The sequence below is a fragment of the Natrix helvetica genome (assembly GCF_964273705.1).
Source record: "Natrix helvetica genome assembly, chromosome: 4".
NCBI lineage: Eukaryota > Metazoa > Chordata > Lepidosauria > Squamata > Natricidae > Natrix > Natrix helvetica.
The window spans coordinates 79,296,809-79,318,838 of NC_138550.1; the positions used below are offsets into that span (position 1 = coordinate 79,296,809).

General features: G+C 38.7%; 1 protein-coding gene across 2 annotated transcripts in view; it reads right to left on the bottom strand.

Moving 5' to 3' along the window:
- The window catches only part of CTNNAL1 (catenin alpha like 1), a 72,622-nt gene that overhangs the window by 11,985 nt on the left and 38,607 nt on the right, over positions 1 to 22,030 (bottom strand). For both annotated transcript variants that reach the window (XM_081951836.1, XM_081951837.1), the window contains exons 3-11: positions 17,960 to 18,147; positions 17,416 to 17,535; positions 15,643 to 15,732; positions 15,150 to 15,320; positions 12,928 to 13,128; positions 11,320 to 11,406; positions 8,118 to 8,276; positions 6,976 to 7,068; positions 6,096 to 6,246 (exon numbers count right to left, since the gene is read on the bottom strand). In XM_081951836.1, coding sequence (XP_081807962.1) covers positions 6,096 to 6,246; positions 6,976 to 7,068; positions 8,118 to 8,276; positions 11,320 to 11,406; positions 12,928 to 13,128; positions 15,150 to 15,320; positions 15,643 to 15,732; positions 17,416 to 17,535; positions 17,960 to 18,147 — 1,260 coding nt within the window. The remainder of the gene's footprint in view (positions 1 to 6,095; positions 6,247 to 6,975; positions 7,069 to 8,117; positions 8,277 to 11,319; positions 11,407 to 12,927; positions 13,129 to 15,149; positions 15,321 to 15,642; positions 15,733 to 17,415; positions 17,536 to 17,959; positions 18,148 to 22,030) is intronic.

Below are 22,030 nucleotides of genomic sequence, written 5' to 3' on the forward strand. Positions count from 1 at the left end.
GTACGAGAAGCTGGAGAAGCCTGAGGAGGAACTAGAGACTAGATGTGGAAAGTAAAGGCCAAATTGGTCCCAGTAGTGATAGAAGCACTTGAGTCTGTATCTTCTAAGCTAGCAAAGGGACTCCAACAGATTCCAGGAACAGCATCAGAGCTCTATGTCCAGAAGAGTGCAGTGTTTAGGACAGATAATGTGCATAACCCTCAAAATGCAGAAGGCACCCAAGAGTGAAGAAGACAAACATTACCCATCTGGGATGAGAAAGGAATTTTTGTTTATACACACTAACACACATGCACACGCATCTATTCATCCTCTAATACAAAACTAGCACTTTATTTGCATGCTATCTGAGAGTGGAGGTAGAAAGCCTCTCCCTATTCATGGACAGCAGGGAAATATAGGTGTCCAAGGTCTTAGCAAACTCTCAATTTTTTCCCCTTGAAGTCTAATAGGGAGTTGGTTTATTTACAAGGCTGATATAATTATATCTGACTTATGTATCATCACCAAATAATCTGACAACTGAATGTTCCAGGTTAATTCAAAATTTGCATTTCCGCAAGCAAAGTAAGTAATGGTTTTTATTAATGCATATGAAGGATAGCTATATAGTTCATATAGCTTTAGATAGAACTTCAGATAGAAAAAGCCTTGTTACCAAAAATCTTTAAATACAACTGTTCTATTGAAACATGTTTACCAGATGGTGCACCATTTGCCAAGATCGAAGTTGACATTCTTCTCTTTCCCTTCGCCACATATTATTATTATAGAAATTCATTCTTTTAAAAGTCGGGGAAATGCATTATGTTTCACACATGATGGAATATAAGGCAGTGTATGCCACCTTCCTTTTTTCTAATTATTACCTCAAAAAGAGACCCCACACTGTTTCCATGTAACAAGAAATAGATTTCTGCCTGGTCCAGCCATTCTGTCTTCTACTCCTCCACAAATAAAATATTTAGAATACCAAAAGAACAAGTTTTTAAATCTCATGTTTTATGACGGGGGGGGGGGGGAAAGAACAAAAAAGTAATGACCGCCTTGAACTTGCCGATGTCCTTTTTCAGTTAATATTAAACCCCAAGTCATTCAGTAGAAAATATGTAAAAGTAATTACAGCTACATATTTCATACCATCTTAATTTATTCCTGGTTTCTGCCAGCCAATGAGTGTCTAAGACCTGCAGATGCAATGAAGCTATTTAATATATGGGCAAAAGGAAAGTAAGAAATTTGGATAAGATTGAGATGAAGAACACTATAGAAGGCCAGGATGAGGTATAGAAGCAATTTAGAATTAAAGCCATTACATTTCTGTATTTCCCATGAAGAAGAAAAAACAAACCAAAATGGAGCCAACATGATTCATTGCAAAACTGAAATTGGTTTATTAGAAAGCGTCCAGCACATTTGGTTGCTCTTTAGTCTTTAACCATCATCAAAAGCAGAGGGCTATTGTCTCAGACATTAAAACATAGTTATTCATCAAATGCCAATATCAAGCTCAATATTTTAAAATGGCAATTTAAAAATGATGTTACCATAAAAATATAGTATGTGTAAACTTAGGAGTTAAGTGGAGTGGGTTAGCTTGGGCATAGCTCAACTGTCATCCTGATATGTTAACTGCATCTATCTCTTTATCAAAATATTAAAGATATACCTCCCATTATCAAGAAAGCAGTCCCATTTTTTTTCTATAGAAAAAGTCAGAATCAATTACTATGATATTGAAAATTTTAAAATATCTAGGAAAATAATGTGCTTTAGTTAATAAAAATATAACCGAATTGCCTGCCAAGGTATCAGCTAATTAAATATGCTGTCCCATTAATTTAAATAGGAAACTTAAACACCCCTGAGATGTCAAGGACTTAAAATGCATCATTCTGTAAGTAAATTCTCTCTCTTTAAAAATTCTCTTTTACCTAAGTTGGATTGATGTGGTGGAATCATCGGCTAGAGTAGACAGGGGAGTACAGAGGCAGTCTACCGTATTTTTCAGAGTATAAGATGCACCGGAGTATAAGACGCAGCAAGGTTTTCAAGAGGAAAATTTAAAAAAAAGTTTTTGCATTCTGCAAACCTAGTGAAAACGGGCCCGTTTTTTTTCCAAAAAAGGCCATGAATACCCCTTAGGAGGCTTGTAGAGTGCTCCGTGGGGGAGGGGAGTGGAAACGAGCAAAAAACGGCCATTTTTTTGCAAAAATGGGCCCATTTTTTTGTCAAAAAAAGGGCATGGATAGCCTTTAAGAAGCTTATAGAGTGCTGCTGGGGGCTGGAGGGGGGGGGGCAAAAAACAAGCCACTTTTTTGCTCATTTCTGCCCTCCCCAGCCCCAGGAGCTCTCTGAAAGCCTCCTAAAAGCTATGCACGGCCATTTTGGTGAAGGGGCGGAGTTTCGGGAGGCAAAAAATGCTATATTCAGTGTATAAGACATCCAGATTTTCAGCCTCTTTTTTGAGAGAAAAAAGTTGTGTCTTTTATTCTGAAAAGTACGGTAGCTTGAAGTTGCTCCATGGAAGGAAGCGGCTGAGGCTAGACAATTAAAGGGTATGCAGGGAGTCTGGCGAGATTGTTGTAAATATATGTTTAACAATAACGAAACAGGTGAATGAACATCTCACTAAATTTTGGATGCTTCTGTATTGAAAGGATTAGCCAGTTATAAGATGTTATCCAGGGGATGCCCAAATGTGTTAACAGCATGCATTCTTCGGGAAGGGTCCTTTCAAGTCCTTTGACAAGAAAGTCATAGAGTGGACCTATGGAAAGCTACGAAGAACCAACACTGGATGGAAGCAATGGAGGAGCTGGCACCCAGGTCTAAAGAAAACTGGGAAGTATGGAAATAATTGAATAGACTGTGTCTCTGGGAAGACCCAGAGACAAATGTGACTATCCAGTGGCTTTTGCTCTTTGCAACTAAGGTAACATGCAGACAACAATACATATGTATATTTGCCCTTTGTGTCCTGATTAGTGTATACCTGAGGACCTCACGGCAATGTGAGACAACACAATTAATGTTGCTAGTATCTGTTTAATTTGTATATATTTTAATCTTGTATTTTATATTTTAAATTGTCATATAGTATGCCTTATTTTGATTGTGAAGCTTCTGACACGAATAAACATAAACAAACAACAATAAAGAAACTATTTAGCCATTATTCTGGTTCTTTGCCCTTTGACATTAATCTCACCAGTACATTCTCTTGGGAACAGGCAGATAAAGGCTTCAATAGTCTTCCTCCTACAGAATGACTCCAAGCTAGACCAGCTCTTTACTCCCTCCTCTACTCTAGCCAATGATTCCAACATAATTAATCAGTATACCAAAAACCTCTAATCAGTGAAATTACATTAGGAGCCACATGTATCTTCCTGCAAAAAAGGAAGGCTTATGGTTGATGTCAACTTATACCACAGAGAAACTGCACTTGTTGAAGTTTTACATTGTTTTTTTTAAGAGCACATGAATCCTATTCTCCTAATACACTTATGATTTTTTTTTTAAATACGACTGTCTATTTGTGAGGTCATATCCAGGATGACAAAACATCCAAGCTAACTTCGACTTTTACAGTATTTAATTTATACAAACTTTGTATTATAAATAATTAAAATTATCTACATAATGAATTTATAACTCAAATTCAATTTACACTATTCAACATACATTTAATTCTGGTTCAGTTGCTGCTCTTGGCTGCCTCCATGCATTCATTTGCTTCGAGTCATTCTAGTCTTATTCAGGCAGTTGCCTAAATGTATGAAAAGATCAGCATAGAGAGAGGAGTAGGCCTGTATCTCATTGATAGCTGTCCTTGTGTAATAATTATACCCATGTTCAAGTATTCACAAATACAGATCTCCTATAGGTACCCCACAGATCTCCTGCCTGAAAAAGAAAAAGCCAGGTGCATGGCTTTATTCTCTCGTATACAGAACCCATCCCACATATTTAGACACTGAGTTTATCACGCTAAGCATTTAGATTTATTTTATTACAGGAATCTACTGGTTTATTGTGGATTATAACCAATGGTTAATGGTGTAGCAGATTGGAAATGAAAATTTAACAAGCCTATTTAAACCCAGTCAGAATATAAAAACATTCTCTGAAACTAAATTAAGGATCGTGTTGATAGAAGATTAGCAAATCACAGAAAATGTGGCACAGCAAATTATTCTCTGAGATGGAAACATTTCCCTGAATTTAATACTTTATGACAGCAGCCCCAAACCTTTTTGGGTGCCAGGGACCGGTGTAATGGAGGTTATTTTTTTCATGAATTGGGTATGTGTGTGGTTTCATATGGATGGTACTTTGCCCAGTTTCGGTGTCCGTCCGCAGCCCGGAGGTTGTGGACCTCTGCTGTATATCATTTTCCTAAGTATCTTTACTACATTATAAACAATACCTGGGTCTTAGCACTGTATACCTACGTCCCACAAAAACAAATACACAGGCCTCATTTTTCCAAGAGGTCTCTCATTTTTGCTTTCAAGATGAAGATAAAAATGAGGATAAATCAGCATGCAATGTCTAATAGGTCTCGCCCCATTAAAAGCAGTATGCTAGGAAGTGAGGGACATAATCAGATATGTATAACTGTCTCCTTAGGCATTCTGCAATGCCTTTATAAGTTAAAAGCTACTGTTACTTGCCTGATTTTTCTCTAATGTCAAGCCTGGTACTGTACATGATTTTGTCTTGAGAGATTATGTTCAAGAAAATACTCCAAAGAATCAATTCAGCAAATATAACATTTCTATCACAGAAAGAATGGCAGAATTTAGTGTTCTTTTCTGTAAAACTGAAAAGCCTTCCGAAGAAAATTAAATTACGCAGAGGAATGAGAAATCTCTCAACAAATAATGCTACAGTGCCTCAGGCAAGGATGTTAAGAAACAGATTTGCTCTTTATAGTTTTCTAAATGCTACACTTTAAATACCAGGTGACTTACCACAGAATATAGGCCAAAAGTTGTGGGCAGTCATCAGAAAGATCCCATCCAAGCAGAAATGGTAGCAGTTTAAAAATCAAATAGCTAAATTCACTACATTGTGAAGTCAGCAGAGAGCAATAAAAATACAAGGATTTCTTTCTTTTGCAAGAACACTAGACAGTTCAGGTCAGACTGAAAGAAGAACTTTTTATGTTTCCATCATCCCCCTCAAAAAAATTTAGCTGCTTTGAATTATGAATCACTTCCTTGAATACTTGAAAATGTATTGCTGATCTACACAATAACCTTATTGTATAATAAGTTCTATTCCTTTCAAATTCTTTTAAAAAGAACTCTATTCCTTTAAAATGGTGGCCTTCGACTGCAGTACTGTGATTCTTAAGAGAGATCATTAGACATGCTGCTTAGCACCCTTTTTTGTAATATATAAATGAAAGAGACAACTGAACGCAGCCATCTAGCACACACCAAATTTATGTAGACCTATCAAAAGTGCACCTACATGATCTTAGACATTGGGGAAGAATTTTAGGTCTGATAAGCAGAGATTTTTCTATTATCATATAAAAGAAGAAAAAATGAAACAAAGGTTGAAAATCACTTAACTAAAAGCAGTAAATATGCTTTTAATTAGGTGAGACTCTTCTTTCTGGTCTCACGGGATTCCACTGAAATTAAAACCATAAAAGGTTCAGTCTCAGCATGATATTCATTATCTCCTTGAAAAATAGGAGGAAAGATTGATTGAATTATTATCTAAATACTTAAGAAGTGCTCCTGACCTACATCACAGGTACTCTCATATTTGCTAGATTGATAACTATGAAGTGTGAACAGGGTAGACACATTCCAAGGATCTGCCACGTTACTGATGGGTTTTGGCTGTTTGTATGTTTTCGCTCCATAGGTAATATATTTTAGTGTAGTCAACCCCAAAACACCTATAGAGTAGCTAAAAGTGTTAAGTGGGATCAAGTTGTAGTTTGTTGGCTTTAGGAAGAATGTAGATCATCACATCTCACAGCGAGAATGCTCAGAATATGCGTGCGCTGTAAGGTGTAAGCTTGTATTTAAGGACAGTAGGTTGTCGGTACTTAGGAACAACCTGCTCACCTCGTCTTCCTTCAAACACATCACTGATTTCTCTTAAGAGCAGGGACATGTCATGCAGCTGAGATTCCCAAGCCTCACAGAATACATCCAGATTTTCTTTTGCAATTTTACTGGAAGGATGCAATGTCAGAGTTTCAGCAGCAGAAATTATCTGAAGGGAACAAAACAGGCTTTGTTATACACATACAATTGTGTATCAGCATCCACCTCCACAGGACAAAAGGTAAGCTGTCTCTCATTTGTATTGAAAAAAAAGGCTGTATAGCATTTACTAACAAAGCTTTACAAAAAAAAAAAAAAAAAAAACCAGGAGACTTTCATAGGGAATACTATTGTGCTATATATTGTATTGAGCGAGCGGCTGTTTTAAACAAAGTAAGCTGAGAGAATATAACTATTATAAGAAATCTTACTTTCAAGAAGATTTTGAAAAGGATTATTAACATTCTTCTGATGTAGGGAAGAAGGTCTTCCAACAGAGTGAAATGGCTCTAAAGAAGCATTTTACTGATTATACTGTCAGGAACAGTTACTGTTAATCTAGCATCATAAATCATGCCAACCATGATTATTATTTATTAAACATGATTTCCTATCCAGAACCTTCTTTGAAGATTTTTTTTTCTACCTAAGTATTTAGGAAGTCTGTATGTATGTTGAACTTAAAAGATACTTTAACACTATTATTCCACGCCCAATATACATTTTCCATTATGAAATTCTGATCTATTTTCAAATATTGATGGACTATTGACCCATTTCCATATGGGAACAGTACATATTATGGACAAAGTTTTAAGTTCTAATTTCCCGCGCCTGAAACTAAAGGATTTGAAACAGAATTCAACTGGAGCAAATAGTCATGTAAAATTATAAATACCTGAGGCCCAGTCACATGAAAAGTATCTTCTGCATGGAGACAAGTAATTTCAAGTGGCTCTGTTCCAGAGACATGTCTCAATAGATGGCATATCTATACAGAGAAACAAAACAATCCAACATAATCATAAAGCCTGTGTATGAATTGTGGAATTCTTAGGGAACATAGATGGATATTAAATGAAAGCCTTGAATATACAGGAATTCATCTAGAGATTCAGGTTTACTCTTGGTAGAAAGCTGGACACCTGCCTGATATCTAAGCTAGAGGATGCTTAAGTATTCCTCTGCCAATCATTTGTCATCTGAACTCGTCTCTCCAATCTTGACCTAAATAAGCAAAGGGATATATGGCTGGGACAAAGACTGAAGGGAAGCAGTCAAAGCTAGGAAACCTCCTCCCTGAAATTCTACTTCTTGCTTTTTTTTAAAGCTATTTTATGACATACCAGATTAATAAATTATTGTTGCTGTTATTGTTATGATTATTTTGTTCTGTAAGCATGCTTATTTCTCCTTTTGTATCAATAGTATGAAAAATATGGTAGGATTGGTACAACTACTTGCGTTTTAGAAATCAATCAGCTGTTGGTTTTAAGAACAGATACCCCAAGGCTCCAAGCAGCTTTCACCAGAAGGGTGTTCTGAAGAATGAAGCAGGAGCATTGACATAGTACCTCAATTCAAAAAATCTATTATTTTTTGTGAATTTGTTCTCTTGCCAGAGTTGGGGATATTCCCTTTTACTTCCCTGGGTGAAAGGGACAAGCTGCAGTTGGTCTTTAAATGATACGGTGGGTTAAGGACAAAGAAGTGAGCTGGGCCAGTATAAAAATTAAATGCAAATGCAAACTAAATACAGCTTATCTGATTATTCCCTATGGTAATAGTAATTCCTGACACATTAAAATTGCAATTCAGCAATATTTGTTTTGAAGGGAAAGAAGACTGGGGGCACACATATGACCATTCAAAGGGTATCTAAGGAACATGATCAGCCACTCAAATCTCCCAGCCGACTGCAGTAATCTTCATGGTAGCAAGCAATTACTAATACCGCTATTAAAGAAAAAAAAAGATAATTTCAATGAAGTACCCTAAATAAGCAGAATTTAGGTCTTTTTAAACATAACCCAAACTTACTTCGATCAATTGGTCTTTCTGTTCAGAGAGCTTATAGCTATGCTCTGCAATAGCTTCTATATTTCCTTCTACTCCGCAGGCTTTCAGCAATTTCAAAACAAGGTGATCAGAATGAAACTTTATCAGGTCTGCTGCGACAGATATTGCTGCAATCTGGAGCTTTGATATTGGAAAAATTAACACAAAACAACTTGGAGCAAGTAGTAGTTATTTCCAGGCAATTAGAACATCTGCACAAAAGCCATTGATGTTTCTATTTTGGAATTTGACGGAGCTGTTCAACATTTTTTGTGGTCAACAAATTTTTCTGAACTAATATTGTAGACTATATAATGAAGCTCAAAAATATTATGAACAATAAGGAATAAATAGTCAAAACCCATTAACTGCATTTATATAGAGAAGAGGATAAAGCTGCTTACCAAGAACTGATGTAACTGTGGCTTAGTTTACACTGTATTGTTTTGTTAAACAACAACAAAAAATTCAATAGGGCAAGGTATACAGTTACGACCACAACTGAGCTCAAAATGTAGGTTGCTAAGTGAGACATTTGTTAAGTGAGTTTTGTTCCATTTTACGACCTTTCTTGCCACAGTTGTTAAGTGAATCGCTGCAGTTGTTAACTTAGTAACATGGTTGTTAAGTGAATCTGGTTTGCATTGACTTTGCTTGTCAAGTCATAAAAGGGAATCACATGACCCTGAGATACTGCAACCATTATAAATATGAATCAGTTGTCTGCATTTTGATTACCTGACCATGGGGTTGCTGCAAAGTGTGAAAAATGGTCATAAATCACTTTTTTTCAGTGCAGTGTAACTTCAAACGGTCACTAAATGAACTGTTGTAAGTTGAAGACTATCTGTATTAAAAATCTCAAACACATATGGTTGATCTGAAGTAGTAGTTGTTCGAAGTAGAAAAAAGATGAACTAATATAGGGCTTACAGAGCAAGGCATTTCCAGTTTGAATTTACTAAACCATTTATCATTTCCCTTCTGGACGCTGGCATCCTATTAGACCTGTTAGTCCTACACATCAGCAAATGATTATGTTATCTGATAGGCAGAGATCTTGGATACAGACTTGAAAACTGCTTCCTGAGAACAACGGTATTAATTTAAAAAATATCGCAAGTATCTAACCCTCATGGTCGCAAAGATATAGATGAAAAAATGTGGGTGACATTATAAAAATCTGAAAAGGCTTGCATTGAGAAGAGTAAGAACATTTATAACATTTCTGTTAAGGGTAGGTTTTTTGTGTATTGAAGGCTTCCAGCAAAAAAGGAAAATGCGGGCAGAATAAGAATTCACTGAAATAGGTCTCATAATTAATTAAAAGATTTCTAGTGCAGAATTTTGATTATTTTGACACATAATTGTAGTGTTCTTCTTCAGCATTGTTTGTTCATACCATTGTTCATAATTCTTGCAACACTCTTTGCTGCTACAAACAACCAATCTGCCAGAAGAAAGAACAGGATTAAGAAAGGATAACCCCAACTTTATCCTTGCTCTTCTTCTAGAAGGGAACCAGGTGAATTGGAATAAAATCAAAAGTATTCTAAATAATCTACAGGGTAATACATAACACATGGGGCAGAAAATTAGGCTTATAAGAGGCTTTGTCACAAATTCAGAGAATTTTCACGTATGCAATTATCAGCCGTAGAATTCTCTCTAATTCTAAAAAACAACAATGGTGGGTAACACAACTGTTGTACTCTAAAGCTAAACTGCTTCTCTGCTTTTGTTCTTTTCTTTAACAAGCCCACTCATTTACAGCTTGGGAAGAGACTGTTGCTCAGTAGAAGAATACATACTTTGCATGTAGAGATTATTATGTTCAAATCCCAGTGTCTTCAGCAAAAATTAAGACTTGCTGGGAACAAAGGCATCTGCAAGATCCAATGCTTTTGTCAAAATGGGATAAATGTACAAAAGGGACAAAGCTTCCATTGCAACCCTGTTTTCATCACTTGACGCTACCAACTAATGTCCCTTGTTGGGAAAGTTCTCTCTGTGCCCAAATCTCTGAGAAATGGAGACCTTGTTGTGGCGGCACTCAGAGGCAGCTCAAGTAGAAGTTTCAACATGCTTAAGCATGGGTCTTCCTAACCTGAGCTACTGAAGACTGCAGTCTGTCACACTTGGGGGCTGCAATTTCCTTGATCCTTAAAATGCTGGTTAGACTAAAAAAGAATCTGTACTGGTATAATGTGTGTATGCAAGAGGAGGAATTGATGATGGTAAAATCCTAGTAATGTGGCGGTAATAAAAAGGTAACGATAAAGGTTCCACTCGCGCATATATGCTAGTCCTTCCTGACTCTGGGGGACGGTGCTCATCTCCGTTTCAAAGCCGAAGAGTCAGCGCTGTCCGAAGACGTCTTTGTGGTCATGTGGCTGGCATGACTAAATGGCGAAAGCGCACGGAACGCTATTATCTTCCCACCAAAGGTGGTTCCTATTTTTCTACTTGCATTTTTACATGCTTTCAAACTGCTAGGTTGGCAGAAGCTGGGACAAGTAACAGGAGCTCACTCCGGTGTGTGGCACTAGGGATTCGAACTGCTGAACTGCCAACCTTTCTGCATCTTAGGCACTGAGCCACTGTGTCCCCTGAATTAATGGTAATATGGATCTATAAAATAAGATCTCATGTACTTATAGCTTTCTTTGATTAAATTGACTTGCATAGGGCTTTCAGGCAAGTTCTTTCCATAGGCCTGTGCTCTTCTAGGTCAGCTTCATTCCTGGGCAAGGATGAACATTGTTTGGTGACCAAGACTCATTAAGAGGGGAGGGGGGTTAGGAATTGTAGCTGAAAGCCATTTCACACCTGTGAATGAAAGAGATTTTGAAAGTAATCTTTGAGAAATGCTCTTTGCTTGTGAATTGTTATGTCTCTTTTTGAGAATTTTGTTTCTTCCAGTCTAAGCAGGAAACTATGCCATCAGATATTCAAGGTCGGAGGGGACTCTGAGGGCCACAGCAAAGGCTGACAACCTACCCACATCTATGCAGCTCATAAACTGGACTTGTTCTACTCAAAACAACGTGCTGGTTAAATGACAAAGTCAGACAGTTGGAAAAACTGTTATATCATTATATCTCTATTGAGATTATAATAATTCATTTTTAGGAAATTACACATAACTCAAATATATTCCAGTTTGTACTGGGTTCTAACTTACCTCTCTTTGAAGCTCATTCATGCATTGGCACATTTTTAGAATGGATATTTCCAAGTCCTCTGTGACTTCTCTTTTCTTCTGATTTTGCTAAACAAAAACAATTTCAAATTCCACAAATTCATGACATTAGGCCATTTGCTTTTTTAAATAAAATCTTAAAATAAAATAGTCATTTTATCTGGAAATAAGGCTCACTGAACCTTGAAATGTGGCTTTGAAAAGATATGCCTAAGATAGAGGTGCATGAATTCTACATTAGTTCATATATCATGCTGAACCATGGTTTAATCATAGTTTGTTGAATAAGAAACAACTGACTGATTTACGCAATGTGATGAACAATGTGCTAAAATCAAACCAGTTTATAGTTTAGTGCAATATGACAACTCAATAAGTTTCCATATGAATAATTAATGACAATAATCAATTTTGTTCTTATTTAGCAAAATTTGTCCTTAAGTATATTGTTAATATACTTAATGTGGACAAGACAAATATGGCAAGTTTAGCTGGATTAATACATCATACTAATCCAGTGTTTCCTTACATAGTTTTCCAAACCGTAATAGTTGTGCTCATATATCATACTAACCAAAACCAAACAAAGCACATTTTAATTTAGAAGAACATATGAACCCAACCATTGTAATTTATAAACAATGGCTTCACAGGTTAGCATACAGATAGATATACTGCTCTAATATATGGTATGTTGTAAAGCCAATAAAATATATTTAATTGGTTAAGCAATATTGCAGATAGGTTACAATCTATTTTTCAATGACCATTCAAACTAGTGATGGCACTGAACAAGTGGTACTTATAACAGGTCCTTAAGAGTTTCAGCTGTGGCAGTGTTTTCATGGTCATATGTTTGTCATCTAGGTTTTTGGTGCCCTGCTCACAATTATCACATCACAATGAGCCACAGACATATGATCACAATTTCTAATGTTCCCTGCTGGCTTCCCATAAGCAAAGTCAATGGAGAAGCTGACAGGATATCAGTTTGCTTACTGACCCCTGTGGTCACTGCTTAACAATGACAACTGGGGCTGTAAGAACTGTTGAGGCTAGGTGAAATGGTCACGTGGCATAACACTTTATGACCATTTAGCTTGGCAGTGGCAATTTGGTTCCCAATTTTAATCCAAAGGCTCACCTGTATTTCAGTTCTACATGAATTTAATTTCTTCCCTACATTTTGAGAAAATTTAAATCTTTAGGAGTTCTCCACATGTATTGGGTTTAACATTTTTACGTTACCCATATTAGCTGAGAGTAGTAGGTGCTATTGTCCCACTCTCTATAAAGAATACTACGTAGGATAAATTACAACAGCAAACAATAGTAGCATAGCAGAGGAGAAATATGTACCACATATATCTTTTTCTGAATCTGGCTACTAATGATAGGATAAAAGCTATAAAAAGAATTATATTGAGATTTTGTTCTGATTTAGGTAAACATTTATAAAATCCGGTTTTAAATGGCAAGGATAGAATCTGCAATAGTATGATACACGTTATCAGGCAGGTGTATAAATTGATTTAGTACCAGTATTAGTTCTCAAACCAACAGTTGTGCTGGGAAAAATATGTTTCTTACAGCATTGATCCAGGCTGATACCAACTGCTCCAATTCCAACTTTGCTTGCTTGGAGAGCTCCAAGATGCGTCCCCGTGTTTCATGGCTTGTATAAGCAGAATCAGTAAAATCTTCGGTGAGTTCAAGGACAAGACGCAGCAATGCTCTAAGGTTCTCCCTTGGTAGAAGATAAAGGTTTTCTCGCAGACCTTCCACCTTATTCTGAAAAGAGGGAGAAGGGATGCATGATATACTAAAAAAAAAAAAAAGACTGAAATATCTTTTAATTGAATTAAAGATGGCATCTCGGTGTCTTTATGTTGATTATGCGTGTCTCACGTTTGAGATTCACATATCAGTTAATTGGGTGTTTTACCAATGTTTGGGCTAACTGCTGGTTAGGACTGTGAAGGATTGGGGTTCTCTCACCAATGTCCTACACATGGGTGAGAGAACACCAACATCGTGCTGCATTCTTTTCAGAATACACACTTCTTATGGAAAGGATGACGGATTTCAGTGAGATAATTTCAATTCCCACATGGCAATATCCTACCCAACCATCTATGTGAAATGGCTGATATACAATACAATACAATACAATAGTAGAGTTGGAAGGGACCTTGGAGGTCTTCTAGTCCAACCCCCTGCCTAGGCAGGAAACCCTATACCATTTCAGGCAAATGGCTATCCAACATCTTCTTAAAGACCCTCAGGTGCCTTGGAAAATAGTTTGACTCCCTCTTCTTTGTGGCAACCTCTGAGATATTGGAACACTGCTATCATGTCTCCCCTAGTCCTTCTTTCTCTTAAGCTAAACATACCCAGTTCCTGCAACCGTTCTTCATATGTTTTAGTCTCCAGTCCCCTAATCATCTTTGTTGCTCTTCTCTGCACTCTTTCTAGAGTCTCCACATCTTTTCTACATTGTGGTGACCAAAACTGAATGCAGTATTCCAAGTGTGGCCTTACCAAGGCATTATGAAGTGGTATTAACATTTCACATGATCTTGATTCTATCCCTCTGTTTATGTAGCCTAGAACTGTGTTGGCTTTTTTGGCAGCTGCTGCACACTGCTGGCTCATATTTAAATGGTTGTCCACTAGGACTCCAAGATCCTTTTCACAGTTACTACTACTGAGCAAGGTACCACCTATACTGTACCTGTGCATTCCATTTTTGTTGCCTAAATGTAGAACCTTACTCTTTTCACCATTGAATTTCATTTTATTAGATAGTGCCCAATGTTCAAGTTTGTCAAGATATGAATAGAGAACTGTAACAGATGATATTTGTGCAAAGCAGCTTCCCAGATGATCTGTCAAGTTTTCATACACCCATCTCCCCTCAAAAGTTAAAACAAGCAAAATTGCAAGAGAAATAATCCGTACTACTCCCGTGAGGTAGAAGATTAAGATTATATTATAGAAAAGCCATCCAGATGGCATGTGTTAGTTGTACAGTAATATTTATTATAAGTAGTCCTCGACTTATTAACAGTTCATTTAGTGACCATTCAAAATAACAATGGCACTGAAAAAAGTGGCTTATGACCATTTTTCACACTTACAACCTTTGTAGTAGCCCCATGATCATGTGATCAAAATTCAGCTGCTTGGCAATTCTCTCATACTTATGACCATTGCTTGTCCCGAGATCACATGATCCCCTTTTGCAAGCAAAATCAATGGGGAAGGCAGATTCACTGAACAACCGTGTTCCAAACGTATCAACTGCAGGGATTCACTTAACAACTGTGATAAGAAAGGTCATTAAATGGTGCAAAATTCACTTAACAAATATCTCAATTAACCACTGAAATTTTGGGCTTAATTGTGAACGTGTCAAGGACTACCTATATATAGTTTTGCCATTTTTAATACAAATTAGAAGCTACCAGCATATTGGATTGGAGCTATGAGTATATTTCTGTTTCATCAAATTGGGTCAACTTTCTAGTCTAATAGTGTGAGTTGTATCCAACATTGTCTACCTTTTGAGTGAATCTCCTCCACCAAGGTACAGACACATTCTCCTCTAGGAATTGTCATATTTCAACCATACATATACATGCAATTTTTAGTTCATAAAATCCTGGATAGATTATGAACAAAGTGCACTAAAAAGTCTTGAACATACTGAAGTATTTGAAAATCACTGGAAAGTTCTAATCTAAACCAATGAAATGTTTTTCCTCTTGCACCTAGAAATAGTCTCCAAAAAAGCCTCATCTGATTCATACCTTGAATTCCTTGATGCCAGTATAGATACTCATTGGGCCCGATTCATTTTCTCCAATGGGCCGAGTGTCTGCTACAATCTCTATAACCTGTTCCAAAGCTAGTCTCATTCTGTGGAACACTGCTCCTTTGTTAACACGGGCAGATTCACAATCAGGATGCCTTAAACAGGTCTGAAAAAATCAATAATTTGAGGAGGGGGAGGAATAAGCAAGCAGGTAAATAGATACATCAACACTATTTGGATCTTTCTGTGCTATTTACCCATTAATCCCATTAATGTGTGTGTGTCGCCCCACCTTGGGCAACTCAGCCAAGGCGGCTTATCAGTCAATTAGCCACTGCATTGGTCAACATTTCCTCTGGTATCCCTCAGAAAGCTTTCCAATCTCTAGACATGTTGACTGATGTGGCTTTAGTCAATGCTGTCCCATGTTTTCTGGAGAGCGGCTCTCAAAACTTTTGTTTTGCTCATAACAAAAAGAAAAAATTTACCTTGGAAGCAGTGAGAAGCATCATGGTACATTTCTCAAGAATAGATCTAGCAGCTGCCATTTTAGCTTTCTTCTTTTCATCTTTCAGATCCTAAGGAAAGAAAAGCAAAATATCCTAATGGATAACAATAATTCTTGGCAAAGGAAGGTACAGAACATCTACTGAAAAACAAAGCATGTCATATCTTTTAATTATTAAAACAAAGGACAGATACCAAAAATGTGATTTTATGTTCCGTTCCCAAGTGCCCCATAGGTGCCCAAATACTTTTTGCCTGGATGGAGAAATGAGGGAGACTTGGAGATCCTATTTGCAAGCAGACAAAGCTTCATCTCCCTCTTTGCAAAATTTGCCTGGCAGAGGTGGCCAGGGGCGGGTGGGGGGGAGGCCGGCGATCCCAATGAGCTCAGCTCAGTTTCAAAGCATCCCATTTGCAAGCAGACGAAGCTTTGAGTCTCCATCATTTCTCCATCCGGGTGAAAAGTGCATCTGCCCTGGGAAGCCTTGTAAGGTGTTGCGGCCGCAGGCAAGCAGATGGTGGGAGGGAGCAGGGTGCCAGACGCAAAATAAGACATTCCCTGAAAAATAAGACCTAATGGGTCTTTTGGTCCAAAAATATATATATATCTGGTCTTATTTTGCAGGAAACACTATTAGTGTTTATTATAGTCATTGATGAAGATGTTAATTTTGCCTAATTCTTAGAATTCCAAATAGAGTGAGAATGACAACTGAAATAGCTTCAGTCAGTAAAGGAGGTATGTCTCATATCTCTGATTTAACAAAATAAAACATTCCACAGACATAACACAAACATTTTCTTTTACAATGTAGAAGTTACAGAGAAGGAATCCAAAAGATTTAACAATTTAGATGTAAGATAGATTTGGTTTCAACAGAATTAAAGGAGCTGTCTGCTAGTATAGAACAATTAAAGAAATTGTTTGCTAGACTAAACCAGTAAACATACTTTTCTACCACTTTCTTCTAGGTAGATAACAACAAAGGGCAAGGCAACAATATATGTCCAAAAGATCCGAAACGCCATTTTTTTGTTTCTTTTTGGAACTAGATGTGGGGCTTTCTCTTTGTTTAAGCAACATTAGTGTCTTATGCCTGTGAAAAACATCTCATTTGGCACAAAAATCAAGGTGCTTTTCTTTAGTATAGTAGTTTGCTGGCAAATTCTGGAAAGCAGACTTGGGTGCTCAAGTGGGAAGCTACTTGCAGACTTCTCACTATGGTCTACATGTTGACAAAGAATTTCTGCTAACCCAGCAATCTATTTATGAACATTTTCCCACTGATGGTCAGTCAGCATTCCATACTACTCAGGCTTTGTGAGGGTTTTGTTTTTTATTTAACGATGGCAGTTTCCCAGCATATTTCATTTTTTTTTCTTTTGTACTTTTGCAAATATTGGGTCATCCAAGATTGCCAGTGCTTCACAGTTGGGAGGAAACACTGCTGCTGTGGCTCAATTAGGACAGATGCTGAGACTAAAAGTCCCTAGTATTACTAAAGTCAGTGGTATTCTGCCTTTTATGGTTATTAACCGTGACAGCTCAGATGGGATCTCACTGTTCAGAGGTACTTTTATGTCTTACAATATTTGATAAATTGCAGTTTGGATGCGCACATTATGAACACCAATTGTAAGTTTTTAACCAGGTGACTATTTTTTTCTGTAAGAAGGCAGAATTGAGAATGAAGTAATTTTGCTAATGTTTTCTACAAAGCATTGAACGGATAAGACTTTTATCTAGCACTTACATTTTGTCGCTCTCCAGTTAAATGGGCAAATTCTACCATTTCATTTCCAAATTGACTGAATATTTGCACAAATTCCTGAAAACTGCTCACTTTCTCTAACTGTTCCATTGTCATAAGGACCTGTCAAATGTGTTGAAAAGAAACCATGAACGATAGATCACTGACAAGACAAATTTAGAATTTCTCAAAATCAGTTCTTGTTTTCTATTTTAAGATGCAACCAATTCTGCATGGCCATACAGTCAAGATTATTTATGTACTCTTTCAATACACAATGCAGTTTAACTTTATGTATTACTGGATGAAAGCCTTATTTATTGCTCCCATAATGGCTATACATATCTATAATGTATTATCTGGCTAAAGTTTAGCTTTAGGTTTCTTATTAATAAGAAAAGGTATGTATGTACACAGAGACAAAAACACACACAATGACCTTGGACTGAACTCAATGCCAGTTAAAAATATTAAATTATCACTTCCATAATATACAGTATAAAACTGTATGCAAATGTACAATCGCTGTTCACAAAATCATAATTACCTTGTTTCTAGAAGCTATAATTTGCTTAATAACTATTATGTCAGCCAGAACCAATACTTTTGTAACTGAGGAAAGCAAGAGCCTTGCAGCCTTTATCACTCCTGTTTTGTCTGTAAAAATTGTTATCTGACCATCAGATTCTGGACGATCCAAGGTTGCAATGCCTGTGAGGTGTGCAATGGTCTCACCTATAAGCAAAAAGTAGTTAGTTCGGCCTTCCTCCGAATACAGAATCAACTGGTAAAAAACATATTTTACAAAAGAGAATATAGGCCAACATCAGTGATGCAGCAAGAGAATTTTAAATTTTATGCATTACCCTTACCATGTGATGGTGGTGATGTTTACCACAAGATGCGGTGCTGGCTACCAGCTTAACTCAAAAAAGTGTTGGGCCAATTCAGGGAAATCATGGGGATCAATAGTGATTAACTTTGATGGCACTGTAACTGCCTCTGAAGGCCACCTGCTGGAGTCTAATGGGCTTCCTTGCACAATGGGGAATCTCTATGAAAAGAGACTGCTGGACTTAACGGACTACTGTCTGATACAGTAGGACATTGCTTATGTTTTAGAAAGAAGTAAGCGTGTTCATCTTTATTTTAAAACATTTTAAACTTATGCTTCCTTCTTTTGGTCTGGAATGGCTAATAGTAATAAGTTTAGTAAATAAAAACAAAGCTTCTACATTGTCATAGTGCTTGCTTTCCTTAAAAGCCCTTTGCTCATCTTTGAGGCTGAAACCGCATTTTCTGGAGATTAGATCCCTAGCTATTCTTTGGCATAATAACTAATAATGTAAAACATATATGCAATGTCACTGCTTTAGTTTTCATTATCTTCTTCAGTGACTATGATTTGGGGACCAAGGAAACTTCTTACAGCTTCATGAAGTATGGAAATTTACTGAGTAGAACATATAGACCTACAGATGTGTTTAATATATATATATAGGTAGTCCTTGACTTACCACCACAATTGAGCCCAAATTTTCTGTTGCTCTACAAGACAGTTGTTAAAAGTGAGTTTTGACCCATTTTATGTCTTCTTGCCACTGTTGTTAAGTGAATCACTGCAACTGTTAGGTTAGTAACTGTTAGTTCTTAAGTGAATCTGGCTTCCCCATTGACTTTTGTTTATCAGAAGGTCGTGAAAGAAGACCACGTGACTCCAGGACATTTACGCAACCATCATAAATATGAGCCAGTTGTCAAGTATCCGGATTTTGATCATGTGACCAAAAGGATGCTGCAATGGTTGTAAGTGTGAAAAACTATCATGTCATTTTTTTTCAGTGCCATTGTAACTTCAAAAGGTCATTGAATGAACTGTTGTAAGTCAAGGACTACCTATGTTGGAGTTACTCATTCTTATTCTTACAAAATATGGAGAACGGTGGTGTATCTTTTTTAATTGCCCTATCAATTAATATGTTTGTTTGTTTGTTTGTTTTATTGGATTTATATGCCGCCCTTCTCCCAAAGGACTCAGGGCAGCGTACAGCATTAAAAAACAGATATTACAAAACTTAAAAGAAAAAATAAAAACAATCCAAGAAACAAACCGAATTAATATAACACTAACATTTTAAAAATTAGATAAAATTAACAGGCCAGGCCGGCTTGCTGGAAAAGCCAACTTTTTAGGGCGCGTCGGAAGGACCGGAGGTCGGGGATTATACGAAGCTCCGGGGGCAGCTCATTCCAGAGGGAAAGCGCTCCCACAGAGAAGGCTCTCCCCCTGGGGGTCGCTAGCTGACACTGTCTGGCCGACGGCACCCTGAGGAGGCCAACTCTGTAGGATCGCACTGGACGATGGGAGGCTACTGGTGGCAGTAGGTGGTCTCACAGGTACCCTGGGCCTAAGCCATGGACGCTTTAAAGGTCATAATTAGTACCTTGAACCACACCCAGAAAACAACCAGCAACCAGTGCAGGCCACCTAAAAGGGGTGTAACATGGGAGCACCTAGGTACCCACATGATGACCTGCGCGGCCGCATTCTGGACCAGCTGAAGCCTCCGGGTGCTCTTCAAGGGCAGCCCCATGTAGAGAGTGTTGTAGTAGTCCAGGCAAGAAAGGACGAGGGCATGAGTGACTGTGCATAGAGCATCCCGATCCAAGAAGGGGCGCAACTGATGTACCAGGCGAACCTGGTAAAAGGCCCTGCTGGTCACGGCCATCAGGTGTTCTTCTAAACTAAGCCGCATGTCCAGGAGGACTCCCAGATTGCGGGCCCTCTCTGAGGGGGCTAAAATTTCTCCCCTATCATCAAAGGTGGAACAAGATGCACAAATTGGGATGATGGAAATCACAGCCACTCAGTCTTGGAGGGATTGAGCCTGAGCCTGTTCCTCCCCATCCAGATCCGCACAGCCTCCAGGCATCGGGACATCATGTCGAGGGCATCGTTTGGGTGGTTTGGGGTAGAGATGAAAAGTTGGGTATCATCAGCATATTGATGATACTGTACCCCAAAACCAAGGGTGATCTCGCCCAGCGGTTTCATATATATGTTGAACAGGAGGGGTGAGAGAACCGACCCCTGGGGCACCCCACAAGTGACGGACCTCGGGGTCGATCCCTGCCTTCCAGTCAACACGAACTGTGACCGATCCGAGAGGTAGGAGGAGAACCACCGTAAAGTGGTGCCCCCCACTTCCAACCCCCTGAGTCGTCGCAGTAGGATACCATGGTTGATGGTATCGAAAGCCGCCTAGAGGTCTAATAGGACTAGGACAGAGGAGCAGCCCGTCCCAGGCCTGCCAGAGATCATCGACCAACGCGACCAATGCCGTCTCCGTGCTGTACCTAGGCCTGAAACCTGGCTGAAACGGATCCAGGTAGACAGCTTCATCCAGGTACTGGGGAAGCTGACGTGCTACCACACTCTCGACAACCTTTGCTACAAAGCGAAGGTTGGAGACTGGATGATAGTTGGCTAAAGAAGCTGGGTCCAGGAAAGGCTTCTTAAGGAGGGGCCTCACCACCGCCTCCTTCAAGGCAGTGGGAAAGAATGCCTCTCTCAATGAAGCGTTGGTAATCGCCTGGAGCCAGCCTCGTATCACCTCCTGGGAAGCCGAAACTAACCAAGAGGGACACGGGTCCAGCACACAAGTGGCAGCACTGAGTCTCCCCATAATCCTGTCCATGCCCTTGGGGGTCAGAGGGTCAAACTCATCCCATATTGTCTCCACAAGATTCATCCCCGTCGACTCGCCCGAATCTACCCAGTCAGAGTCCAAGCCTGTCTGGATCTGAGCAATTTTATCCTGCAGATACTGAACAAATTCTTCAGCCCTACCCTGCAGGGGGTCTTTCCAAGTTCCTTGGTTAAGTAAGGAATGGGTCACCCTAAACAGGTGTTATCTGCGGAAAAATATTGCCATTTTGCTGCTTTTATTGCCACTAAGTAGGATTTAATATGAATTCTTACTAGTGTTTGATCAGATTCAGACTGGCTGGCCCTCCAACCACTCTCTAGGCTTCTTTTCCGGCGTTTCATCTCCCGGAGTTCCTCGGTAAACCAGGGAGCCACCCGGGATCAACACCGGGTCAGAGGCCGCAAAGGCACAACGCGATCCAAGGCTCCAGTGGCCGCCCTATCCCAGGCTTCCACTAGTGCTTCAGTCGAGTTGTGAGCAAGGGATTCAGGAAAAGTCCCAAGCTCCATCAGGAACCTTTCAGGGTCCATCAGGCGTCTGGGGCCGAACCATCTAGTTAGTTCCGCCTCCCTGCAGCGAGGGGTAGCAGTATGGAAGTCAAGCCTGATGAGGAAATGATCAGACCATGACAAGGGTTGAATAGAAATATCCCCTAAATCTAGATCATTCATCCACTGCCCAGAGACAAAAATCAGCTCAAGCGTGTGTCCCCTATTATGGGTGGGGTCTTGAATTAACTGAGTTAGGTCCATAGCCGTCATGGAAGCCATGAACTCCCGAGCTGACTTGGATGTCTCGCCAATGGAAGGCAGATTGAAATCCCCCAGAATCATAAGCCTGGGGAGATCAACCGTCAATCCAGCTAACACATCCAGCAGCTCCGGCAGGACCAATGAAACGTAGCAGGG